At 60.2% G+C, this 26,960-nt stretch overlaps 1 protein-coding gene across 1 annotated transcript; it reads right to left on the bottom strand.

Annotated features, from left to right (window-relative positions):
- Positions 1–1,808: 1,808 nt before the first annotated feature.
- On the bottom strand, positions 1,809–24,313 carry TP53 (tumor protein p53). Its single transcript, XM_068998683.1, is given in 16 exon segments — positions 1,809–2,325; positions 3,268–3,353; positions 3,822–3,901; positions 6,182–6,297; positions 7,762–7,871; positions 11,721–11,788; positions 11,791–11,832; positions 16,383–16,401; positions 16,403–16,504; positions 16,506–16,571; positions 20,134–20,190; positions 20,192–20,278; positions 20,280–20,360; positions 23,286–23,331; positions 23,448–23,590; positions 24,235–24,313. Coding segments are annotated over 15 exon segments (1,107 nt in total). The 5' UTR covers positions 23,507–23,590; positions 24,235–24,313; the 3' UTR covers positions 1,809–2,237.
- Positions 24,314–26,960: the final 2,647 nt, after the last annotated feature.

Here is a 26,960-nt window from a genome sequence, read left to right as displayed (position 1 = left end):
CCTTTTTTGGGGCTAATTGGCCCCATTTTAGGGGATCCCCAAATTCCTGGACCCCCCCCCCCCCACATTCCAGCCCTCCACCCCTTAATCCCGGCCAGATGGTGCCTCCCTCCCCCCACCTTCCCATCCCCCCCTTTTTGGGATCGCGGGGTCCTTTTTTGGGGCGAATTGGCCCCATTTTAGGGGATCCCCAAATTCCTGGACCCCCCCCAAATTCCTGGACCCCCCCCAAATTCCTGGACCCCCCCCCCCCAAATTCCTGGACCCCCCCCCCCAAATTCCAGCCCCCCCCCCGACCCCCCCCCCCCCCGGTGGTTCCAAGGTCAAGTGAAGGGGACGAGGAATTTTCCAGGCTGAGCCTTGGCAGGAGCCGGGAATGGGGGGGGGGAGGGGGGGCCTGGGAGGCCGGGGAGGCCCCGCCCCCCCCTTTAACCCCTCCCCCTCCCAGTCGGGAGCCCCAACTGGGACCAGTTACACCCCCCCCGCTGTCCCAGTTACCCCCAACTGGGCTCCCAGTAGCACAAACTGGGACAAAGCAGATTCAACCCCCCCCCCCGGTTACGCCAAAGTGGGACATTCCATAATCGCCCCCTCCCAGTTACCCCAAACTGGGACAGCCCTTCCCATCCCAGTTACCCCAAACTGGGACACCCCTCCCCTCCCAGTTACCCCAAACTGGGCTCCCAGTGCCCCCCCAAACTGGGAACCCCAAAAATTGGGACTCCAGTGCCCCCCCAAACTGGGACCACCCCAAACTGGGCCACCAGTGCCCCCCCAAACTGGGGCCAACCCTCGAACTGGGTTCCCAGTGTCCCCCCCCAAAGTGGGACACCCCAAACTGGGACACCCACCCCAAACTGGGACTCCAGTGCCCCCCCAAACTGGGACACCCCAAACTGGGACACCCATCCCAAACTGGGACTCCAGTGCCCCCCAAACTGGGACACCCCAAACTGGGACACCCATCCCAAACTGGGACTCCAGTGCCCCCCAAACTGGGACCACCCCAAACTGGGACCACCCCAAACTGGGAACCCCAAAAATTGGGACTCCAGTGCCCCCCCAAACTGGGACACCCCAAACTGGGACACCCATCCCAAACTGGGACTCCAGTGCCCCCCAAACTGGGACACCCCAAACTGGGACACCCATCCCAAACTGGGACTCCAGTGCCCCCCAAACTGGGACCACCCCAAACTGGGAACCCCAAAAATTGGGACTCCAGTGCCCCCCCCAAACTGGGACACCCCAAACTGGGACACCCATCCCAAACTGGGACTCCAGTGCCCCCCAAACTGGGACCACCCCAAACTGGGAACCCCAAAAATTGGGACTCCAGTGCCCCCCCACAAACTGGGACCACCCCAAACTGGGACACCCCAAACTGGGACACCCACCCCAAACTGGGCTCCCAGTGCCCCCCCCAAACTGGGACACCCCAAACTGGGACACCCATCCCAAACTGGGACACCCACCCCAAACTGGGCTCTCAGTGCCCCCCCCCCCCAAACTGGCACACCCCAAACTGGGACACCCACCCCAAACTGGGCTCCCAGTGCCCCCCCAAACTGGGACACCCCAAACTGGGACACCCACCCCAAACTGGGCTCCCAGTGTCCCCCCCCAAACTGGGACACCCACCCCAAACTGGGCTCCCAGTGCCCCCCGCAAACTGGGACCACCCCTCGAACTGGGACCACCCCAAACTGGCCTCCCAGTGCCCCCCCCAAACTGGGACACCCACCCTAAACTGGGCTCCCAGTGCCCCCCCCAAACTGGGAACCCCCCCCACGCTCAGGAGGGGGAGGGGCAGTATAAAAATCCCTTTATTGTATAAAAAAGCTTAAAAAACCTGCGGGGGGGGAGGGGCGTGACCGCAGATGACGTCATGCAGGGCTGGGGGGGGCGTGGCTCATATCCAAGGGAGCGTGGTTAATTAATATGGGAATATGTTAATCAAAGTGGGCGTGGCTAAAAAGCGAGGGCGGCGCTTGATTCCGAGGGGCGTGGGTTAATCGATGACGTAACGTCGGTGGGCGTGGCCTAAAGGGGCGTGACTTGATTGACAGGGCGGGGGGGCGTGGCTACGAGCGAATCGGGCGGGGCTCCGCTGGGCGGTTGGGCCAATGGGAAGAGGGGATGGGGTGGGCGTGGTCGGGGGGTGGGCGTGGCTTTTCAAGGGGTGGGCGTGGCTTTCCAGGTGAAGGGGGCGTGGCTTCCAGGTGAAGGGGGCGGGGTCAATCCGAGTCCCCCGACTCCCCCTTGAGCAGCAGCTTTTTCCCACGGGGCACCGGCCCCTCCCCCCGCGGGCGGCGCCCTTTGGTCCTGAGGGTGGGGGAGGGGACGAGGGGGGGGGGGGAGACACTTAGGGACCCCCTCCCCGAGCGTCCCCCAAAATCCTGGAGCCCCCAAATTCCCTTAAAGAGACCCCTGGGGGTCCCCAAGTTTCCTTAATTCTCTCTCCCACTTCACCCCGACTCGGCTCCAAAGTCATCCAGAGGCCCCCCAAAATGAACCCCAGGCCCCCTCAAAGTGACCCCAAATCCCCCCAAAGTGACCCCAAATTCCCCCCAAAGTCACCTCCAGGACCCCAAAGTGACCCCAAATTCCCCCAAAGTGACCCCAAATTCCCCCCAAAGTCACCTCCAGGACCCCAAAGTGACCCCAAATTCCCCCCAGGTGACCCCAAATCCCCCCCGAAGTCACCCCCAGGACCCCAAAGTGACCCCAAATCCCCCCCAAAATCACCCCCAGGACCCCAAATTCCCCCAAAGTCACCCCCAGGGCCCCATTCTGTCCCAAATCTCCCCCCAAAGTGACCCCAAACCCCCCCAAAGTGACCCCAAACCCCTCCCAGCCCCCCCAAAATGACCCCTAGGCCCCCAAAGTGACCCCAAACCCCCCAAAAGTGACCCCCAGCCCCCTCCCAGTCCCCCAAAGTGACCCCAAACCCCCCCCAAAGTGACCCCAAATGCCCCCAAAGTCACCCCCAGCCCCCCGAATCCCCCCCAAAATGACCCTCAGCCCCCTCCCAACCCCCCCAAAGTGACCCCCAGGTCCCCCAAAGTGACCCCAAACCCCCCCAAACTGACCCCAAACCCCTCCTAGCCCCCCCAAAGTGACCCCAAACCCACCCAAAGTGACCCCCAGGTCCCCAAAATGACCCCAAATCCCCCCAAAGTCACCCCCAGCCCCCCGAATCCCCCCAAAAGTGACCCCCAGCTCCCCCAAATCGACCCCCAGCCCCCACCCCAGTTGAGGACTCACGTCCTGGCCACCGTGCCCCTGCCCTCGGTGGCCTCCAGGGCCTCGTTGATCATCCGGAACATCTCGAAGCGCTGCCGGCCCCGCACCTGCCCCCCACCCCACCCAAAAATGGGGCTCAGGGGCTCCCAAAAGGAGCCCCCCACCCCAAAAAAAATTTGGGGTCACGAGGAGGCTGAAAATCCTTCCAGAGCCCCCCTACCCCCAAAATTGGGGGCATCCCCCCCCAGACGCTCCAAAAATGCCTCCCAGAGCCCCCAAATCCCCTCCAGATCCCCCAAAATCCCCCAATCCCCCACGGACCCCCCCAAAAATCCCCTCCAGACCCCCCAAAATGCCCCCCAGCCCCCCCAAAATGCCCCCCAGCCCCCCCCAAATCCCCCCCAACCCCCCCCAAAATCCCCCCGGACCCCCCAAAATCCCCCAATCCCCCACGGACCCCCGCAAAAATCCCCCCCAGACCCCCCAAAATCCCCCCCCAGACCCCCCCAAATCCCCTCCAAACCCCCCCCCAGACCCCCCCAAAATCCCCCCAGGACCCCCCAAATCCCTCAGACCTGCAGGTAGAAGATTTCAGGCTCGGCCTCCAGGACCCTTTTCTTGGAGCTCTCGGGGGCTTCACCCAGGGGGGGCAGGGCTGGGGGGGGAGGGGTGGGTGGGGGAGGGGGGCTCAGAGACCCCCCCCGAGACCCCCCCTGCTCCATCACGGCCACGCCCATTATTCATGAGCTACCCCCCTCATTAGCATATCAAGCCCCCCCCACTCGGGTCACGCCCATTTAAGGCCATGCCCCCATTCAGGCCACGCCCCTTTCCGGTTGACCACGCCCCCTTCCGGCTGGCCACGCCCACCCCGCTCGTCGCCAATTAAGCCCCGCCCACCTCGCGTTTGGCCACGCCCCCTCCCCCGTTAGCCACGCCCACCGCGCTTGGCCACACCCACACAGGCCACGCCCCAAATTCGATTGGCCACGCCCAAATCTCGCTTGGCCACGCCCCAAATTCACCTGGCCACGCCCCCAATTGCGTGGCCACGCCCAAAACGCGATTGCCCACGCCCCGAACACAACTAGCCACACCCCCAACTCGCTTGCCACACCCCAATCTCACTTGCCCACACCCCAAACTCACTTGCCCACGCCCCAAATTTGCTTGCCCGCGCCCAAAACGCGATTGGCCACGCCCCAAACACAACTAGCCACGCCCCCAACTCGCTTGGCCCCACCCAAATCTCACTTGCCCACACCCCAAATTCACTTGCCCACGCCCCAAATTAAACTGGCCACACCCCCAACTCGCTTGCCACACCCCAATCTCACTTGCCCACACCCCAAACTCACTTGCCCACGCCCCAAATTTGCTTGCCCGCGCCCAAAACGCGATTGGCCACGCCCCAAACACAACGAGCCACGCCCCCAACTCGCTTGGCCTCACCCAAATCTCACTTGCCCACACCCCAAATTCACTTGCCCACGCCCCAAATTAAACTGGCCACACCCCCAACTCGCTTGCCACACCCCAATCTCACTTGCCCACACCCCAAACTCACTTGCCCACGCCCCAAACTCGCTTGCCCGCGCCCAAAACGCGATTGGCCACGCCCCAAACACAACGAGCCACGCCCCCAAATCGCTTGGCCCCGCCCAAATCTCACTTGTCACACCCCAAATTCACTTGCCCACGCCCCAAATTAGACTGGCCACACCCCCAACTCGCTTGTCACACCCCAATCTCACTTGCCCACATCCCAAACTCACTTGCCCTCGCCCCAAATTTGCTTGCCCACACCCAAACCGCGATTAGCCACGCCCTGAACACAACTAGCCCCACCCCCAACTCGCTTGCCACACCCCAGTCTCACTTGCCCACACCCTAAACTCACTTGCCCACGCCCCAAATTTGCTTGCCCGCGCCCAAAACACAATTGGCCACGCCCCAAACACAACTAGCCACACCCCCAACTCGCTTGGCCCCACCCAAATCTCACTTGCCCACACCCCAAATTCACTTGCCCACGCCCCCAATTCAGCTGGCACACCCCCAGCTCGATTTGCCACACCCCAAACTCACTTGCCCCCACCCCAAATTCGTGTGGCCACACCCAGAACTCGCTCGCCCCCGATTTACCCTGTTATGCCCCAAAACTCGATTTGCCACACCCCAAAGTCGCTTGCCCACACCCAAAACTCAATTGGCCACACCCGAAACACAACTAGCCACACCCCCAACTCGCTTGGCCACGCCCAAGTCTCACTTGGCCACGCCCCCACTTGATTGGCCACGCCCCAATCTCACTTGCCCACACCCCAAACTCACTTGCCCACACCCCAAACTCACTTGCCCACGCCCCAAATTCAATTGGCCACCCCCAAAACTTGATTGGCCATGCCCCCAACTCAACTGACCACGCCCAAATCTTGCTTGCCCCTGCCCCCAACTGATTGGCCACGCCCCCAACTCGCTTGGCCACGCCCCAAATTTGACTGTCTACACCCCAAATTCAATTGACCACCCCCAAATCTCACTTGCCCACACCCAAAACTCACTTGCCCACGCACTGAACTCGCCTGGCCACCCCCAAAACTCACTTGGCCACGCCCCCAACTCAACTGACCACGCCCAAATCTCACTTGGCCACGCCCAAATCTCACTTGGCCACGCCCAAAACTTGATTGACCACACTCCAAATTTGATTGGCCACGCCCAAAATTTGGTTGGCCACGCCCAAAATTTGGTTGGCCACACCCCAAATTTGATTGGCCACGCCCAAAATTTGGTTGACCACGCCCCTGCTCGCTTGGCCCCGCCCCAACTCACTTGCCCACCTCCAAAACTCCCTTGCCCACACCCAAAACTCACTTGCCCACCCCCAAATCTCACTTGCCCCGCCCCAAATTCGACTGGCCACGCCCCTCACCTCTCTTGGCCCCGCCCCCGCCCCTCTTGCGCTGGTTCTCCTCCTCCAGGCGCCGGTCCCGGCCCGGGCAGGCGCAGACCCGAACCTCGAAACAGCGGCGGCCCAGGGTCTGCCCCCTGCGGGCAACGGGGGTCAGGGACCCCAAAAAACCACTCAGGAACCCCAAAATCACCCAGGGAACCCAAAAAACCACTCAGGGACCCCAAAATCACCCAGGGAACCCAAAATTACCCAGGGAACCCCAAAATCACCCAGGGAACCCAAAAAACCACTCAGGGACCCCCAAAATCACCCAGGGAACCCAAAAACCACCCTGAGACCCCAAAAATCACCCAGGGAACCCAAAAAATTACCCAGAGACCCCCAAAATCACCCAAGAACCCCCAAAAATTCACCCAGGTCCCCCAAAAAACCACTCAGGGACCCCAAAATCACCCAGGGACCCCAAAATCACCCAGGGAACCCAAAATTACCCAGGGACCCCCAAAATCACCCAGGGAACCCAAAATCCACCCAGGGAACCCAAAATCACCCAGGGACCCCCAAAAATCATCCAGGGAACCCAAAAATCACCCAGGGAACCCAAAAACCCCACCCTCATACACCCAGGGAACCCAAAAAACCACCCAGGGACCCCAAAATCACCCAGAGACCCCAAAATGCACCCAGGGACCCCAAAAATCACCCAGGGACCCCCAAAAAATCCACCCAGGGACCCCAAAAATCCACCCAGGGACCCCAAAATCACCCAGGGACCCCAAAAACCACCCAGGGACCCCAAAATCACCCAAGAACCCCCAAAAAACTACCCAGGGACCCCAAAATCACCCAGAGACCCCAAAAATCACTCAGGGACCCTAAAATCCACCCAGGAACCTCCAAAATCATCCAGGGACCCCCAAAATCCACCCAGGGATCCCCAAAATCACCCAGGGAACCCCAAACCCACCCAGGGACACCAAAAACCACCCAGGGAACCCAAAAAACCACCCAGAGACCCCAAAAATCACCCAGGGACCCCCAAAATCCACCCAGGGACCCCCAAAACCCCACCCTGACACACCCAGGGACCCCCAAATCTCGACCCAGGGACACCCCAAGCCCACAGGGACCCAGGTTTTTGGGGTGATCCCAGGTTTTTGGGGTGCTCCCACATTTTTAGAGCCAAAAAAAATCCCAGATTTTAGGGCAGGGAAAGCCCAAATTTTCGGGGTGAAAACCCCACGTTTTCGGGACAAGGAGTTGGAGATTTTTGGGGTGAAAAGACCCAAATTTTAGGGTGAAAAGACCCAAATTTTGGGGTGAAAAGACCCAAATTTTGGGGTGAAAAGACCCCAATTTTGGGATATTTCGGGTCCTAAGGTGAGAAAACCCCAATTTTTAGGGCAGAACCCCCCGGGATTTTTAGGGGGAGCGTCCCAGGTTTTGGGGGGGGGGGGGAGAATCCCACGTTTTTAGGGCCAAAAACCCGGGGATTTTAGGGCAGGAAAATGCGGTTTTTTGGGGGTTTGGAGTCGCAAGGTTTTTGGGGTGAGGGCTGGGGGGTTTTTAGGGTGATGCTGGGATTTTGGGGGGCTCACCCGGGCCCCTCGAGGGTGAGGATGGTGAGGATGGGCCGGCGGTTCATGCCCCCCATGCAGGAGCTGTTGCACATGAAGTTGTACAGGACCGTGGTGCAGTCGGAGCCCACCTGGAGAGGGGGAGAGACCCCGTTAGAGGGGAGAGAAAACCCCAAAAAGCACCCCAAATCCATCCCAAAAAACAGCCTCAAATCCACCCCAAAAATCCGTTCAAAAATCACCCTAAAAGCAGCCCAAAATCCATCCCAAAACCACCCCAAAATCCATCCCAAAACCACCCCAAAATCCATCCAAAAACCATCCTAAAACCACCCAAAAACCACCCCAAAATCCATCCCAAAATCCACCCTAAAATCACCACAAATCCACCCCAAAAATCCATCCCAAAATCATCCCAAAAACCACCCCAAAATCACCCCAAAACCACCCCAAAACCGCCCTAAAACCACCCAAAAATCCCACCCTAAAACCACCCAAAAATCACCCCAAAATCATCCCAAACCCACCCCAAAATCCATCCCAAAACCACCTCAGAATCACCCCAAATCTACCCCAAAAACAACCCCAAAACCCACCCCAAAATCCACCCCAAATCCACCCCAAAAACCAGCCCAAAAACCACCCTAAAACCACCCCAAAATCCACCCCAAAAACCAGCCCAAAAACTACCCTAAAACCATCCCAAAATCCATCCCAAATCCACCCCAAAACCACCCTAAAATCACTCCAAAATCCACCCCAAAAACCACCCCAAATCCATCCCAAACCACCCCAAAAACAACCCCAAAACCACCCTAAAATCACCCCCCAAAACCACCCCAAACCCCCCCCAAACGACCTCAAAATTGCCCAAAAATCCATCCCAAAACTGCCCCAAAACCACCCCAAAACTGCCCCAAAAATCACCCCAAAACCACCCCAAAATCCATCCCAAAATCCACCCTAAAATCACCACAAATCCAGCCCAAAATCCATCCCAAATCCATCCCAAATCCACCCCAAAATCCATCCCAAAATCATCCCAAAAACCACCCCAAAATCCACCCCAAATCCACCCCAAAATCCATCCCAAATCACCCCAAAAACCATCCTAAATCTATCCCAAAATCTACCCCAAAAACCATCCCATAATCACCCCAAATCCACCCCAAAATCCATCCCAAAACCACCCCAAATCCGCCCCAAAATCCATCCCAAAAACCACCCCAAAACCACCCCAAATCCGCCCCAAAATCCATCCCAAACCCACCCTAAAACCACCCCAAATCCACCTGAAAATCCATCCCAAAATCACCCCAAATCCACCCCAAAACCACCCCAAATCTACCCCAAAATCCATCCCAAAAACCACCCCAAAACCACCCCAAAATCCATCCCAAAACCCACCCCAAAATCCACCCTAAAATCACCCCAAAATCCACCCTAAAATCACCACAAATCCACCCCAAATCCACCCGAAAATCCATCCCAAAAACCACCCCAAAAGCACCCCAAAAGCACCCCAAAAACCACCCAAAAACCACCCTAAAACCACCCCAAAAACCACCCCAAAACCACCCCAAAAACCACCCCAAAATCCATCCCAAATCCACCCCAGGGGATTCAGGGGGGTTTTGGGGGTTCAGGGGGTTTTGGGGTGCTTTTAGTGGGGTTTTGGGGTGGTTTTGGGGGTTCAGGGGGATTTTGGGGTGCTTTGAGGGGAGTTCTGGGGTGATTTTGGGGCTTTTGGGGTCACCTCAGGGGGCTTTTGGGGTGGTTTTGGGGTGGTTTTAGGGGTTCAGGGGGGGTTTGGGGTGGTTTTGGGGTGGTTTTGGGGATTCAGGGGGCTTTTGGGGTCACCTCAGGGGGGTTTTGGGGGTGGTTTTAGGGGTTCAGGGGGGTTTTTGGGTGGTTTTGGGGTCGTTTTAGGGGGGTTCAGGGGGGGTTACGGGTTCAGGGGGATTCTGGGGTGGTTTTGGGGGGTTCAGGTGGGTTTTGGGGCGGTTTTAGGGTTTGGGGGGATTTTGGGGTGATTTTGGGTGTTCAGGGGAGTTTTGGGGTGGTTTTAGGGGTTCTGGGGTGGTTTTGGGGTGGTTTTAGGGGTTCAGGGAGGTTTTAGGGTCACTTCAGGGGGTTCTGGGGTGGTTTTGGGGTTTCAGGGGGCTTTTGGGGTCACCTTGGGGTGGTTCTGGGGTGATTTTGGGGTGCTTTTAGTGGGGTTCTGTCGTGGTTTTAGGGGTTCTGGGAGGTTTTGGGGTGGTTTTAGGGGGGTTCTGGGGCGGTTTTAGGGGTTCTGGGAGGTTTTGGGGTGGTTTTAGGGGGGTTCTGGGGTGGTTTTAGGGGTTCTGGGGTGGTTTTGGGGTGGTTTTAGGGTCACTTCAGGGGGGTTCTGGGGTGGTTTTGGGGTGCTTTTAGGGGGGTTCTGGGGTGGTTTTAGGGGTTCTGGGGTGGTTTTGGGGTGGTTTTAGGGGTTCAGGGAGGTTTTAGGGTCACTTCAGGGGGTTCTGGGGTGGTTTTGGGGGTTTCAGGGAGGTTTTAGGGTCAGTTCAGGGGGGTTCTGGGGTGGTTTTGGGGTGCTTTTAGGGGGGTTCTGGGGTGGTTTTAGGTGTTCAGGAAGGTTTTAGGGATTCAGGGGGGTTTTGGGGTGGTTTTAGGGGTTCAGGAAGGTTTTAGGGGTTCAGGGAGGTTTTGGGGTGGTTTTGGGTGTTCAGGGGGGTTTTGGGGTGGTTTTGGGGTGGTTTTAGGGGGGTTCGGGGGAGGGGTTACGGGTTCAGGGGGATTCTGGGGTGGTTTTGGGGGGTTCAGGTGGGTTTTGGGGCGGTTTTAGGGTTTTCGGGGATTTTGGGGTGGTTTTGGGTCTTCAGGGAGTTTTGGGGTGGTTTGGGGGGGGTTCTGGGGTGGTTTTAGGGGTTCTGGGGTGGTTTTAGGGGTTCAGGGAGGTTTTAGGGTCACTTCAGTGGGTTCTGGGGTGGCTTTGGGGTGCTTTTAGGGGGATTCTGGGGTGGTTTTAGGGGTTCAGGGGGGTTTTGGGGTCACTTCAGGGGGGTTCTGGGGTGGTTTTGGGGTGTTCAGGGGGCTTTTGGGGTCACCTCAGGGGAGTTTTGGGGTGGTTTTAGGAGTTCAGGGGGGTTTGGGGGGTTCAGGGGTGTTTAGGATGCTTTTAGGGGGGTTTTGGGGTGGTTTTAGGGGTTCAGGGGGGTTTTGGGGTGGTTTTGGGGTGGTTTTAGGGGGTTCAGGGAGGGTTTTATGGGTTCAGGGGGATTCTGGGGTAGTTTTAGGGGTTCAGGGGGGTTTTGGTGCGGTTTTAGGGTTTTGGGGGATTTTGGGGTGGTTTTGGGTCTTCAGGGGAGTTTTGGGGTGGTTTGGGGGGGGGTTCTGGGGTGGTTTTAGGGGTTCTGGGGTGGTTCTGGGGTGGTTTTAGGGGTTCAGGGAGGTTTTAGGGTCACTTCAAGGGGGTTCTGGGGTGGTTTTGGGGGGTTCAGGGGGCTTTTGGGGTCACCTTGGGGTGGTTCTGGGGTGATTTTGGGGTGCTTTTAGGGGGGTTCTGGGGTGGTTTTAGGGGTGGTTTTAGGGGTTCAGGAAGGTTTTAGGGGTTCAGGGGGGTTTTGGGGTGGTTTTAGGTGTTCAGGGAGGTTTTAGGGGTTCAGGGAGGTTTTGGGGTGGTTTTGGGTGTTCAGGGGGGTTCTGGGGTGGTTTTGGGGTGGTTTTAGGGGTTCAGGGGGGTTTTGGGGTGGTTTTGGGTGTTCAGGGGGGTTCTGGGGTGGTTCTGGGGTGGTTTTTGGGGTTCTGGGAGGTTTTAGGGGTTCAGGGGGGTTTAGGGATGGTTTTGGGATGGTTTTAGGGGTTCTGGGGGGTTCTGGGTGGTTTTAGTGGTTCAGGGGGGTTCTGGGGTGGTTTTAGTGGTTCAGGGAGGTTTTAGGGGTCACTTCAGGGGGGTTCTGGGTGGGTTTTGGGGGTGTTCAGGGGGCTTTTGGGGTCACCTCGGGGGGCTCGTAGGGCACGGCCACGCTGTGTCTCTTGGTGGTTTCGTCGTCCTGGTACCGGGCCTGGGGTTCCCCTCCACCCGGATCAGGTGCTGGGCCGGGGCGTTGCCTGAGGGGGACCCCAAAATCAGCCCCAAAATCTGACCTCAGACCCCAAAATCAGCCCCAAAATCAACCCCCTAACCCCAAAATCAACTCCAGAACCCCAAAATCAGCCCCAACGTCAACCCAGTACCCCAAAATCAGCCCCAAAATCTGACCTCAGACCCCAAAATCAGCCCCAAAATCAACCCCACAACCCCAAAGTTAAGCCCAGAACCCCCAAAATCAGCCCCAAAATCAACCCCACAACCCCAAAGTTAAGCCCAGAACCCCAAAATCAGCCCCAAAATCAACCCCAGTACCCCAAAATCAGCCCCAAAATCAACCCCACGACCCCAAAGTTAAGCCCAGAACCCCAAAATCAACCCCAAAACTCCCAAATCAGACCCTAAACCTCAAAATCAGCCCCAAAATCATCTCCAGAACCCCAAAATAACGCCCAAAACCCCAAAATCAGATGCCAAAACCCCAAAATCAGCCCCAACATCACCCCACAACCCCAAAATTAACCCCAGAACCCAAAATCAGCTCCAACGTCAACCCCCACAACCCCAAAATCAGCCCCAACATCAACCCCACAACCCCAAAATTAACCCCAGAAGCCAAAATCAAGCCCAGAACCCCAAAATCAGCCCCAAAATCAACCCCACAACCCCAAAATCAGACTCCAAAACCCCAAAATCAGCCCCAAAATCAACCCCCACAACCTCAAAATCAACCCCAGAACCCCAAAATCAGCTCCAACGTCAACCCCACAACCCCAAAATCAGCCCCAAAATCTGACCTCAGACCCCGAACCCCAAAATCAACCCCACAACCTCAAAATCAACCCCAGAACGCCGAAATCAGCCCCAAAATCTGACCTCAGACCCCAAAATCAGCCCCAAAATCAACCCCACAAAGTCAAGCCCAGAACCCCAAAATCAGCCCCAAAATCAACCCCACAACCCCAAAGTTAAGCCCAGAACCCCCAAATCAGCCCCAAAATTAACCCCACAACCCCAAACTAAGCCCCAAAATCAACCTCACAACCCCAAAATTAACCCCACAACCCCGAAATTAACCCCCAAACCCCAAAATCAGCCCCAAAATTAACCCCACAACCCCAAAATCAGCCCCAAAATCTGACCACAGACACCAAATCCCAAAATCAACCCCAGACCCCAAAATCAACCCCAAAATCAACCCCACAACCCCAAAATCAGCCCCAAAATCAACCCCACAACCTCAAAATCAACCCCAGAACCCCAAAATCAGCTCCAACGTCAACCCCAGAACCCCAAAATCAGCCCCAAAATCAACCCCACAACCCCAAAATCAGCCCCAAATTCTGACCTCAGACCCCCGGACCCCAAAATCAACCCCACAACCTCAAAATCAACCCCAGAACGCCGAAATCAGCCCCAAAATCTGACCTCAGACCCCAAAATCAGCCCCAAAATCAACCCCACAAAGTCAAGCCCAGAACCCCAAAATCAGCCCCAAAATCTACCCCAGTACCCCAAAATCAGCCCCAAAATCAACCCCACAACCCCAAAGTTAAGCCCAGAACCCCAAAATCAACCCCAAAACTCCCAAATCAGACCCTAAACCTCAAAATCAGCCCCAAAATCATCTCCAGAACCTCAAAATAACGCCCAAAACCCCAAAATCAGATGCCCAAACCCCAAAATCAGCCCCAACATCAACCCCACAACCCCAAAATTAACCTCAGAACCCAAAATCAACCCCAGAACCCCAAAATCAGCCCCAAAATCAACCCCACAACCCCAAAATCAACCCCACAACCCCAAAATCAGCCCCAAACCCCAACATCAACCCCAGAACCCCAAAATCAGCCCCAAAATAATGCCCAAAACCCCAAAATCAGATGCCAAAACCCCAAAATCAGCCCCAAAATCAGCCCCAAAATTAAGCCCAGAACCCCAAAATCAGCCCCAGAACCCCAAAACCACACTTAGAACCCCAAAATCAATCCCAAACCCCAAAATCAGCCCCAAAATTAAGCCCAGAACCCCAAAATCAGCCCCAAAATCAAGCCCCAAACCCCAAAATCAGACCCCAAACCCAAACCAAACTCTCCCCCATTTTTGGGGTTCCCTCCCCCCATTTTTAGGGTCCCTCTCCCCATTTTTGGGGCCCCTCTCCCCCCATTTGGGAGTCTCCCCTCCCATTTTAGGGTCCCTCTCCCCCATTTTCGGAGCCCCTCTCCCCATTTTCGGGCTCCCCTCCCCCATTTTCAGGCTCCCCTCCCCATTTTCGAGGCCCCTCTCCCCATTTTTAGGATCCCTCTCCCCCCATTTTTGGGGTCTCCTCCCCCCATTTTTAGGATCCCTCTCCTCCCCCATTCTTGGGGTCCCTCTCCCCCATTATTGGGGTCCCCCTCCCCATTTTCGGAGCCCCCCTCCCCATTTTCAGGCTCCCCTCTCCCATTTTTGGGGCTCCCCTCCCCCATTTTTGGTGCCCCTCTCCCCATTTTTAGGATCCCTCTCCTCCCCCATTTTGGGGTCTCCTCCCCCCATTTTTAGGATCCCTCTCCTCCCTCATTTCCAGGCTCCCTCTCCCCATTTTTAAGGCCCCTCTCCCCCATTTTTGGTCCCCTTCCCCCATTTTCGGAACTCCCCTCCCCATTTTCAGGCTCCCTCTCCCCATTTTTGGTCCCCCTCCCCCATTTTCGGGCTCCCCTCCCCCATTTTTAGGATCTCTCACCTCCCTCATTTTTAGGATCCCTCTCCCCATTTTTGGGATCCCCCCTCCCCCATTTTCGAGGCCCCTCTCCCCATTTTCGGGGCCCCTCTCCCCATTTTCGGGGCTCCCCTCTCCGATTTTTGGTGCTCCCCTCTCCCATTTTTAGGATCCCTCTCCTCCCCCATTTTTAGGATCCCTCTCCCCATTTTTAGGATCCCTCTCCCCCATTTTTGGGGCTCCCCTCCCCATTTTCAGAGCCCCCCTCCCCCATTTTCAGGCTCCCCTCCCCCATTTTTGGGCTCTCCTCCCCCATTTTTGGTGCCCCTCTCCCCATTTTTAGGATCCCTCTCCCCATTTTTAGGATCCCTCTCCCCATTTTTAGGATCCCTCTCCCCATTTTTAGGATCCCTCTCCTCCCTCATTTTCAGGGTCCCCCTCCCCATTTTCGGAGCCCCTCTCCCCATTTTCGGGGCTCCCCCTCCCCATTTTCGGGGCTCCCCTCCCCATTTTCAGGCTCCCCTCCCCCCATTTTCGGAGCCCCCCTCCCCATTTTCGAGGCCCCTCTCCCCATTTTCGGGGCTCCCCTCTCCGATTTTTGGTGCTCCTCTCCCCATTTTTAGGATCCCTCTCCTCCCCCATTTTTAGGATCCCCTCCCCATTTTCGGGGCTCCCCTCCCCATTTTCAGGCTCCTCTCCCCATTTTCGGAGCCCCCCTCCCCATTTTCAGGGCCCCCCTCCCCATTTTCAGGGCCCCCCCTCCCCATTTTTGGTGCTCCTCTCCCCATTTTCGGGGCTCCCCTCTCCCATTTTTAGGATCCCTCTCCTCCCCCATTTTCGGGGCCCCTCTCCCCATTTTTAGGATCCCTCTCCCCATTTTTGGGGTCCCTCTCCCCCACTTTTAGGATCCCTCTCCTCCCTCATTTTCAGGCTCCCCTCCCCCCATTTTCGGAGCCCCCCTCCCCAATTTCAGGCCCCCCTCCCCATTTTCAGGGCCCCCCTCCCCATTTTCAGGGCCCCCCTCCCCATTTTCGGGGCCCCCCCTCCCCATTTTCAGAGCCCCCCCTCCCCATTTTCGGTCTCCCCCTCCCCATTTCCGGAGCCCCCCTCCCCATTTCCGGAGCCCCCCTCCCCATTTTTGAGGCCCCTCTCCCCATTTTCGGGGCTCCCTCTCCCCATTTTCAGGGCCCCCCTTCCCATTTTCAGGGCTCCCCTCCCCATTTTTGGAGTCCCTCTCCCCATTTTTGAGGCCCCTCTCCCCATTTCCGGAGCCCCCCTCCCCATTTTCAGGCTCCCCTCCCCCATTTTCGGGGCTCCCCTCCCCCATTTTCGGGCTCCCCTCCCCCATTTTCGGGGCTCCCCTCCCCCATTTTTGAGGCCCCTCTCCCCATTTTCGGAGCCCCCCTCCCCATTTTTTAGGATCCCTCTCCTCCCCCATTTTCGAGGCCCCCCTCCCCATTTTCGGAGCCCCTCTCCCCATTTTCGGAGCCCCCCTCCCCATTTTTAGGATCCCTCTCCTCCCCCATTTTCGAGGCCCCTCTCCCCATTTTTGGTGCCCCTCTCCCCATTTTCGGAGCCCCTCTCCCCATTTTCGGAGCCCCCCTCCCCATTTTCGAGGCCCCTCTCCCCATTTTCGGGGCCCCTCTCCCCATTTTCGGAGCCCCCCTCCCCATTTTTGGAGCCCCTCTCCCCATTTTCGGAGCCCCCCTCCCCATTTTTAGGATCCCTCTCCTCCCCCATTTTTGAGGCCCCTCTCCCCATTTTCGGAGCCCCTCTCCCCATTTTTTAGGATCCCTCTCCTCCCCCATTTTCGGTGCCCCCCTCTCCCCATTTTCGGGGCCCCCCTCCCCATTTTCGGGGCTCCCCTCTCACCGTCGCCGCCGCCCCCGCAAGCGCTCGTGGTGGGGGCACCTCCGGACCACCTCGGCCACGTGCTCGGACTTCTTGTACACGGCCACGGCTCGGACCAGGGCGCCGGGGGGCGGCGGGACCCCCCACCCGCACCTGCACCGGGCACGGCTTGGCCAGGCGGCAGTAGAGCTTGTTCAGCACTGGAGAGTACTGGGAGAGAACTGGGAGTCACTGGGAGGGAAGTGGGAGAGACTGGGAGGGAAGTGGGAGTCGCTGGGAGGGACTGGGAGTCGCTGGGAGGGACTGGGAGAGACTGGGAGGGAAGTGGGAGAGACTGGGAGGGAACTGGGAGTCGCTGGGAGGGAACTGGGAGAGACTGGGAGGGAACTGGGAGTCGCTGGGAGGGACTGGGAGTCGCTGGGAGGGAACTGGGAGAGACTGGGAGGGAAGTGGGAGAGACTGGGAGGGAACTGGGAGTCGCTGGGAGGGAACTGGGAGAGACTGGGAGGGAACTGGGAGTCACTGGGAGGGAACTGGGAGAGACTGGGAGGGAACTGGGAGAGACTGGGACGGAACTGGGAGAGACTGGGAGGGACTGGGAGTCGCTGGGAGGGAACTACGAACCGCCCCAGTAGAGCTTGTTCAGCACTGGGGAGTACTGGGAGAGAACTGGGAGTCACTGGGAGGGAAGTGGGAGAGACTGGGAGGGAAGTGGGAGTCGCTGGGAGGGACTGGGAGTCGCTGGGAGGGACTGGGAGTCGCTGGGAGGGAGTGGGAGTCACTGGGGGGGGAAGTAGGAGTCACTGGGAGTCGCTGGGAGAGAACTGGGAGTCACTGGGAGGGAACTGGGAGAGACTGGGAGGGACTGGGAGTCGCTAGGAGGGAACTGGGAGTCACTGGGAGAGAACTGGGAGTCACTGGCAGAGAACTGGGAGTCACTGGGAGAGAAGTGGTAGAGACTGGGAGTGACTGGGAGTCGCTGGGAGGGACTGGGAGTCACTGGGAGGGAACTGGGAGAGACTGGGACGGAACTGGGAGTCACTGGGAGGGAACTGGGAGTCACTGGGAGAGAACTGGTAGAGACTGGGAGTGACTGGGAGTCACTGGGAGGGAACTGGGAGAGACTGGGAGGGAACTGGGAGTCACTGGGAGGGAACTGGGAGAGACTGGGAGGGAACTGGGAGAGACTGGGACGGAACTGGGAGAGACTGGGAGGGAACTGGGAGTCACTGGGAGGGAACTGGGAGAGACTGGGAGGGACTGGGAGTCACTGGGAGAGACTGGGAGTCACTGGGAGGGAACTGGGAGAGACTGGGAGGGACTGGGAGTCGCTGGGAGGGAACTACGAACCGCCCCAGTAGAGCTTGTTCAGCACTGGGGAGTACTGGGAGAGAACTGGGAGTCACTGGGAGGGAAGTGGGAGAGACTGGGAGGGAAGTGGGAGTCGCTGGGAGGGACTGGGAGTCGCTGAGAGGGAACTGGGAGTCACTGGGAGGGAACTGGGAGAGACTGGGAGGGAACTGGGAGTCACTGGGAGGGAACTGGGAGAGACTGGGAGGGAACTGGGAGAGACTGGGAGGGAACTGGGAGAGACTGGGAGGGAACTGGGAGTCACTGGGAGGGAACTGGGAGAGACTGGGAGGGACTGGGAGTCACTGGGAGAGACTGGGAGTCACGGGGAGGGAACTGGGAGAGACTGGGAGGGACTGGGAGTCGCTGGGAGGGAACTACGAACCGCCCCAGTAGAGCTTGTTCAGCACTGGGGAGTACTGGGAGAGAACTGGGAGTCACTGGGAGGGAAGTGGGAGAGACTGGGAGGGAACTGGGAGAGACTGGGAGGGAACTGGGAGAGACTGGGAGGGACTGGGAGTCGCTGGGAGGGACTGGGAGTCACTGGGGGGGAAGTGGGAGTCACTGGGAGTCGCTGGGAGAGAACTGGGAGTCACTGGGAGGGAACTGGGAGAGACTGGGAGGGACCTGGGAGTCGCTAGGAGGGAACTGGGAGTCACTGGGAGAGAACTGGGAGTCACTGGCAGAGAACTGGGAGTCACTGGGAGAGAAGTGGTAGAGACTGGAGGGGACTGGGAGTCGCTGGGAGGGACTGGGAGTCACTGGGAGGGAACTGGGAGAGACTGGGACGGAACTGGGAGTCACTGGAGGGAACTGGGAGTCACTGGGAGAGAACTGGTAGAGACTGGGAGTGACTGGGAGTTGCTGGGAGGGACTGGGAGTCACTGGGAGGGAACTGGGAGAGACTGGGACGGAACTGGGAGTCACTGGGAGGGAACGGGGAGAGACTGGGAGGGACTGGGAGTCGCTGGGAGGGAACTACGAACCGCCCCAGTAGAGCTTGTTCAGCACTGGGGAGTACTGGGAGAGAACTGGGAGTCACTGGGAGGGAAGTGGGAGTCGCTGGGAGAGACTGGGAGTCACTGGGAGGGGAACTGGGAGAGACTGGAGGGACTGGGAGTCGCTGGGAGGGACTGGGAGTCACTGGGGGGGAAGTGGGAATCACTGGGAGAGACTGGGAGTCACTGGGAAAAAACTGGGAGTCACTGGGAGAGAAGTGGGAGTCACTGGGAAAAAACTGGGAGTCACTGGGAGAGAAGTGGGAGTCACTAGGAGGGAACTGGGAGTCACTGGGAGGGACTGGGAGTCACTGGGAGAGACTGGGAGTCACTGGGAGGGAACTGGGAGAGACTGGGAGGGACTGGGAGTCACTGGGAGGGAACTGGGAGTCACTGGGAGAGACTGGGAGTCACTGGGAAAAAACTGGGAGTCACTGGGAGAGAACTGGGAGTCACTGGGAGAGAACTGGGAGAGACTGGGAGTGACTGGGAGTCGCTGGGAGGGACTGGGAGTCACTGGGAGGGAACTGGGAGAGACTGGAGGGACTGGGAGTCGCTGGGAACCCCCCAGTAGAGCTTGTTCAGCACCCAAATCCCCTCAGAACCCCCCAAAGCCCCCCCAGGACCCCTCCCCAGCCTTCCAGGACCCCTCTCCACCCCTCCAAGACCCCTCCCCAACCCCCCAGCCCCCCCCCAAGCCCCCCCAGGACCCCTCCCCAGCCCCCAGGACCCCTCCCCACCCCCCCAAACCCCCCCAGGACCCCTCCCCAGCCCTCCAGGACCCCTCTCCACCCCCCCAAGCCCCCCCAGGACCACTCCCCACCACCCCAAGCCCCCCCAGGACCCCTCCTCAGGCCCCCTCCCCAGGCCCTCAGCCCCCCCAGGACCCCTCCCCACCCCCCAAGACCCCTCCCCAGGGCCCCCAGAACCCCTCCCAGCCCCCCAAGACCCCTCTCCACCCCCCCAAGCCCCCCCAGGACCACTCCCCACCCCCCCAAGACCCCTCCCCAGCCCCCCAGGACCCCTCCCCAGCCCCCCAAGACCCCTCTCCACCCCCCCAAGCCCCCCAGGACCACTCCCCACCCCCCCAAGACCCCTCCCCAGCCCCCCAAGACCCCTCTCCATCCCCCCAAGACCCCCCAGGACCCCTCCCCAGGCCCCCAAGCCCCCCCAGGACCCCTCCCCACCCCCATAAGACCCCTCCCCAGCCCCCCCAGGACCCCTCCCCAGACCCCAGGACCCCTCCCCAGCCCCCCTAGCCCCCCCAAGCCCTCCCAGGACCCCTCCCCAGACCCCAGGACCCCTCCCCAGCCCCCCTAGCCCCCCCCAAGCCCTCCCAGGACCCCTCCCCAGCCCCCCCAGGACCCCTCCCCAACCCCCCCAGGACCCCTCCCCAGCCCCCCCCAGCCCCCCCCCCCACTCACGGTGCAGGTGACGGATTTGGCCGTTCCCGTCTCCCGAAATTCCAGCCGGAAGTCGTGCACCCCCCCCGTAATCCTCCGTGCTCGGCACCACCGGCGAGGGGGGAGGGGGCGGCACCGGGGCCGCGGGGGGGGGCTCGGCGGGGGGAGGGGGCACCCGCCAGCCCCTCCCCCACCCCGTCCTCCACCCCCCTGGGGGGCTCCGGGGACACCCCAAGGGGGCTCAGCTCCTGTGGGGGGGGGGAGAGGGGAAAAGGGGGAGGGGGTTATTGGGGGTGGGGGGAGGATTTTGGGGGGGGGGTTGGGACACCTCAGATCATTTTGGGGGGGGTTTGGGGTGTCTGGGATCATTTCGGGGGGGTCTGGAGATGTCTGGGATCATTTTGGGGGGGTCTTAGGATGTCTGGGATCATTTTTGGGGGGGTTTTGGGATGTCTGGGGTCATTTCAGGGGGGTCTGGAGATGTCTGGGATCATTTTGGGGGGGGCTTGGGATGTCCTAGAATCATTCTGGGGGGGTCTTGGGACACTTAGGACCCTTTTTGGGGGGCTCTTGGGATGTCTGGGGTCATTTGGGGGGGTCTTGGGGTGTCTGGGATCATATTTGGGGGGTTTTGGGATGTCTAGGGTAATTTTGGGGGGGTTTTGGGACACTTGGGACCCTTTTTGGGGGAGTCTTGGGATGTCTGGGGTCATTTGGGGGGGTTTTGGGACACCTCAGATCACTTTGGGGGGGTTTTGGGGTGTCTGGGACCCTTTTTGGGGGGGTCTTGGGGCACTTGGGACCCTTTTTGGGGGCGTCTTGGGTATCTGGGACCATTTTTGGGGGGGTTTTGGGATGTCTGGGGTCATTTTTGGGGGGTTTTGGGATGTCTGGGATCATTTTTGGGGGGGGTCTTGGGGACACTTAGGACCCTTTTTGGGGGGCTCTTGGGATGTCTGGGGTCATTTCGGGGGGGTCTGGAGATGTCTGGGATCATTTTGGGGGGGTCTTGGGATGTCTGGGATCATTTTTGGGGGGGTCTTGGGATGTCTGGGATCATTTTTGGGGGGGGTCTTGGGACACTTAGGACCCTTTTTGGGGGGCTCTTAGGATGTCTGGGGTCATTTGGGGGGGTCTTAGGGTGTCTGGGATCATTTTTGGGGGGTTTTGGGATGTCTAGGGTAATTTTGGGGGGGCCTTGGGGCACTTGGGACCCTTTTTGGGGGAGTCTTGGGATGTCTGGGGTCATTTGGGGGGGTTTTGGGGACACCTCAGATCATTTTGGGGGGGTTTTGGGGTGTCTGGGACCCTTTTGGGGGGGTCTTGGGGCACTTGGGACCCTTTTTGGGGGCGTCTTGGGTATCTGGGATCATTTTTGGGGGTCTTGGGGTGTCTGGGGTCATTTTGGGGGGGGTCTTGGGATGTCCAGGGTAATTTTGGGGGGGGTTTGGGACACTTGGGACCCTTTTTGGGGGCGTCTTGGGTATCTGGGACCATTTTTGGGGGGGTTTTGGGATGTCTGGGATCATTTTTGGGGGGTCTTGGGACACTTAGGACCCTTTTTGGGGGGGTCTTGGGATGTCTGGGGTCATTTTGGGGGGGGTTTGGGGCACTCGGAACCCTTTTGGGGGGGTTTTGGGGTGTCTGAGATCATTTTGGGGGGGTCTTGGGGCACTTGGGACCCTTTTTGGGGGGTCATGGATGTCTGGGGTCATTTGGGGGGGTTTTGGGACACCTCAGATCATTTTGGGGGGGTTTTGGGGTGTCTGGGACCCTTTTTGGGGGGGTCTTGGGGCACTTGGGGACCCTTTTTGGGGGCGTCTTGGGTATCTGGGACCATTTTTGGGGGGGTTTGGGATGTCTGGGATCATTTTTGGGGGGGGTTTTGGGATGTCTGGGGTCATTTCGGGGGGGTCTGGAGATGTCTGGGATCATTTTGGGGGGGTCTTGGGATGTCTGGGATCATTTTTGGGGGGGGTCTTGGGACACTTAGGACCCTTTTTGGGGGGCTCTTAGGATGTCTGGGGTCATTTTGGGGGGGTCTTGGGGTGTCTGGGATCATATTTGGGGGGTTTTGGGATGTCTAGGGTAATTTTGGGGGGGTCTTGGGGCACTTGGGACCCTTTTTGGGGGGGTCTTGGGATGTCTGGGTCATTTGGGGGGGGCTTTGGGACACCTCAGATCATTTTGGGGGGGTTTTGGGGTGTCTGGGACCCTTTTGGGGGGGGTCTTGGGGCACTTGGGACCCTTTTTGGGGGCGTCTTGGGTATCTGGGACCATTTTTGGGGGGGTCTTGGGGTGTCTGGGATCCTTTTTGGGGGGTCTTGGGGCACTTGGGACCTTTTTGGGGGGGGTCTTGGGGTGTCTGGGGTCATTTTTGGGGGGTCTTGGGGCACTTGGGACCCTTTTGGGGGGGTTTTGGGGTGTCTGGGGTCATTTTTGGGGGGTCTTGGAATGTCTGGGGTCATTTTGGGGGGGTTTTGGGGCACTCGGGACCCTTTTAGGGGGTCTTGGGCACACCTGGATCCAATTTTGGGGTGAAAATTCCCAATTTTGGGAGATCTCAGGATACTCAAGCCCAGTTTTGGGGTGAAAAATCCCATTTTTGGGGGATCTCAGCACATCCCAGCCCAATTTTGGGGTGAAAAATCCCATTTTTGAGGTGAAAAATCCCATTTTTGGGGATCTCAGCACAGCTAGGCCCAATTTTGGATGAAAAATCCCAATTTTTGAGAGATTTCAAAACTCCCAAGCCCAATTTTGCGGTGAAAAATGCCATTTTTGAAAGATTTCAAGATATTCAAGCCCAATTTTGGGGTGAAAAATCCCATTTTTGGAAGATTCAGGACACGTCAGCTAAATTTTGGGGTGAAAAATCCCATTTTTGGGGGATCTCAGCACACCCAAGCCCAATTTTTGGGTCGAAAAATCCCATTTTTGGGGGATCTCAGCACCCCAAACCCAATTTCAGGGTGAAACCCCCAACTTTTAAGAAACCCCCCAACACCCAGACCCAACTTTAAGTGAAAAAACCCCATTTTCAGCACTTCTAACCCCACCAAAACCCCATTTTCACCGGAATTCCTCCCCCCCCCCCCTCTTTTTTCGACCCTTTTACCCCTTTTCCAACCATTTTTCCCATTTTTGGGTGATTTTACCCCATTTTCGCTCACCCATTCCAGCGGATTCTCCGGGAAGGAATTGATGTTATCAGGGAGCCTGGAGGGGGAGGGGAGGAAATTCAGAGGTCAAAGGTCACCGAGACGCCCCCTCCCCACCCCCACCCCCACCTCAGACACCCCCAAAACCCCCCCGAATCCCCCCAAAAATCTCACATTTTCCACAAATCCAGGAATCCTTCGCCCTCCAAAAGCGGCTCCAAATCCTCGGCCATGATTTTGGGGAGGGGTCGCAGTGGGGGAGGGGCAGCACCGGCACCTGGGACCCCCTCCGGGTGGGGGAGGGGCTGCCCAGACCCCTGAGGGGGGGGGGGGGAGGGGACACAAGGGGGACCCTGAGGGACCCCCTGATCCCCTCCCCCCCCCCTTTTTTTTGGGGGGGGGTCCCCCCAAATTTTGCAAAGGGGGGGGAGCCCCCCAAGCCACGCCCCTTTCCTTAAGCCACGCCCCCTCTTAGCCCCCCCCCTCCCCCCCCCGGAAGCAAAATGAGCCCAAACCCGCCCGATTTGGGTAAAATTTGGGGGGGGGGGGGATTTAGGGACCCCCCCCCCTCCCCCTCAGGACATCCCCACACAGCGCCCCCCCCTCCCCCCCCCCCGCAAAATTGTGGGGACCCCACCCCAAACCTCCCCCTCAATGAAGGCCCCACTTAGCGGACCCCCCCCCCGCCCCCAATTAGCGCGACCCCTCCCCCATTAATTTGGGGACCCTCCCCCACTCCCCCAGACCCCGATTTTGGGGTGCCCCCCTCAAGATGGGGACCCTCCCCCATTGAACCGCCAGGGCTAAGGGGGACCCGCTGAACCCCTGACCCCATCCGAGACCCCCCCAATGCTCCCCCAGGAGCCTCAAGGTCCCCTGGGGACCCCTCAGGACCCCCCCAAAATCCCCTCAGGACCCCCCCAAAATCCCCTCAGGGACCCCCCGGGGACCCCCCCGGTACCTCCGGCCGCTCCCGCGCCTCACGCGTTGGGGAATCCCCGAATCCCCGTTCCCGGCGTGCCCCGCGCGGGAAGGGGGGGCGGAGCCGAGGGCGGGGCTTGAAGCCGCGGCGCCATCTTGGGTGAGGGCAGGGAGTGAATGGAAGAGAAGGGCGGGCGCCATCTTGGGTGAGGGCAGGCGGTGAATGGGGAGCGAAGGGCGGGGCGCCATCTTGGGTGAGGGCAGGGAGTGAATGGAAGAGAAGGGCGGCGCCGATCTTGGGTGAGGGCAGGGAGTGAATGGAAGAGAAGGGCGGGCGCCATCTTGGTGAGGGCAGGGAGTGAATGGGAGCGAAGGGCGGGCGCCATCTTGGGTGAGGGCAGGGAGTGAATGGAAGAGAAGGGCGGGCGCCATCTTGGTGAGGGCAGGGAGTGAATGGGAGCGAAGGGCGGGCGCCATCTTGGGTGAGGGCAGGCGGTGAATGGAAGCGAAGGGCGGGCGCCATCTTGGTGAGGGCAGGGAGTGAATGGAAGCGAAGGGCGGGCGCCATCTTGGGTGAGGGCAGGCGGTGAATGGAAGCGAAGGGCGGGCGCCATCTTGGTGAGGGCAGGGAGTGAATGGGAGCGAAGGGCCGCGCCATCTTGTGAGGGCAGGGAGTGAACGGGAGCGAAGGGCGGGCGCCATCTTGGTGAGGGCAGGGAGTGAATGGGAGCGAAGGGCGGGCGCCATCTTGGGTGAGGGCAGGGAGTGAATGGAAGCGAAGGGCGGGCGCCATCTTGGGTGAGGGCAGGCGGTGAATGGGAGCGAAGGGCGGGCGCCATCTTGGGTGAGGGCAGGGAGTGAATGGGAGCGAAGGGCGGGCGCCATCTTGGTGAGGGCAGGGGAGTGAATGGGAGCGAAGGCGGGCGCCATCTTGGTGAGGGCAGGGATTGGTGAGGGCAGGGAGTGAACGGGAGCGAAGGGCCGGCGCCATCTTGGGTGAGGGCAGGGAGTGAATGGAAGCGAAGGGCGGGCGCCATCTTGGTGAGGGCAGGGAGTGAATGGGAGCGAAGGGCCGGCGCCATCTTGGGTGAGGGCAAAGGGGCGGGGTTGAAGGGCGAGGCGCCATCTTGGGTGAGGGCGAAGCCAAGGGGGCGGAGCTACTGGAGAGAGGCCCCTCCCCCTCCTCGCCGCCCTTTGCTCTGAGGGGGGGGGAGGGGGGGCGATCATTAATTAACAGCGACCCCCTCCCCCCCCCTCACAGGGACACGGGTGACCCCCCTGCCCCCTCCAAGGGACTTCGCTCCCCACCCCCCCCTCCCCTCCCACCCCCCCCAAAGCTGCCCCTGCGCTGCACCAGGTACGGAGCGGGACCGGACACTGGGACCCCCCCCCCCTCCCCCGGACCCCCACCCGGACCCCTCAGACCCAACCCCCACCCCAAAACCCCACTTTTGGCACCAGGGGTCCCCCCATGACCCCCCTGGTGACCCCCTGACCTCTGTGTCCCCCCCCATCCCCCAGAATCCTGGGTCCCCCCTGACCCCCCTGGGACCCCCCCCCCCAAATCCCCTGGGACTCCCTGTGACCCCCTCCCCCCCCCACCGTCCCGCGTCCCTTTTTTTTCTTTCAGGCTCCTGGTCACCATCCCAGACATCGGGGACCCCCCCTGTGACCCCCCCCCCCGCCCAAAAATTCCTGGGTCACCCCTGTGACCCCCCTCCGACCTCTTGTGACCCCACCCCCAATTTCTCGGGAGCCCCCCGTGCTCCCCTGGCTCCCCCCTTGGCCCTGTTGACCCCCTGGACCCCCCCACCCCCCCCAAATCCTACTGTGACCCCTTCCTGGGTCACCCCCGGTGACTCCCGGTGTCCCTCGGTGTCCCTCGGTGTCCCCCCGTGTCCCCCGGTGTCCCCCCGTGTCCCCCTGTGTCCCTCCGTGTCCCCCGGTGCCCCCCCGTGTCCCTCGGTGTCCCCCGTGGCCTCCCGTGCTCTCCGTGCCCCTCGCTGTCCCTCGGTGTCCCCGGTGCCCCTCGCTGTCCCCCCCTCTGTGACGTTGCCATCCCCGTTCCCGCCGGGCGCGATCCTGTGACCCCCTGACCCCCCCTTTCCCCGTGTCCTCCGTGCCCCCCCGCTGTCCCCCCCGGTGCCCCCTGGTGTCCCCCGGTGCCCCCCCCGCTGTCCCCCCGGTGCCCCCCCCGTGCCCCTCGGTGTCCCCTGGTCCCCCCCCTGTGTCCCCCGGTGCCCCCCAGTGCCCCCCCGTGCCCCCCGGTGCCCCCCGTGTCCCCCCGGTGCCCCCCGCTGTCCCCCCGCTGTGACGTTGCCATCCCCGTTCCCACCGGGCGCGTTCCTGTGACCCCCTGACCCCCCCATTACCCCCCTTTCCCCGTGCCCCCCGGTGCCCCCCCGTGCCCCCCCGGTGCCCCCCCCGTACCCCCCGGTGCCCTCCGTGTCCCCCCACTGTCCCCAGTGTTCCCCCGGTGTTCCCCCCGCTGTCCCCGGTGCCCCCCGCTGTCCCCCGTACCCTCCGGTGTCCCCAGTGTCCCCCGTGCCTCCCGCTGTCCCCCCGCTGTCCCCCGGTGCCCTCCCGTGTCCCCCCCTATCCCCCCGGTGCCCCCCGCTGTCCCCCCTCTGTGACGTTGCCATCCCCGTTCCCACCGGGCGCATTCCTGTGACCCCCTGACCCCCCCATTACCTCCCTTTCCCCGTGCCCCCCGGTGCCCCCTCGTACCCCCCGGTGCCCCCCGGTGCCCCCCGTTCCCCCCCGCTG

This window comes from Aphelocoma coerulescens, unplaced genomic scaffold (genome assembly GCF_041296385.1).
Source record: "Aphelocoma coerulescens isolate FSJ_1873_10779 unplaced genomic scaffold, UR_Acoe_1.0 HiC_scaffold_143, whole genome shotgun sequence".
NCBI classification, from domain to species: Eukaryota; Metazoa; Chordata; class Aves; order Passeriformes; family Corvidae; genus Aphelocoma; species Aphelocoma coerulescens.
This window is presented reverse-complemented; position numbering and strand designations above follow the sequence as displayed.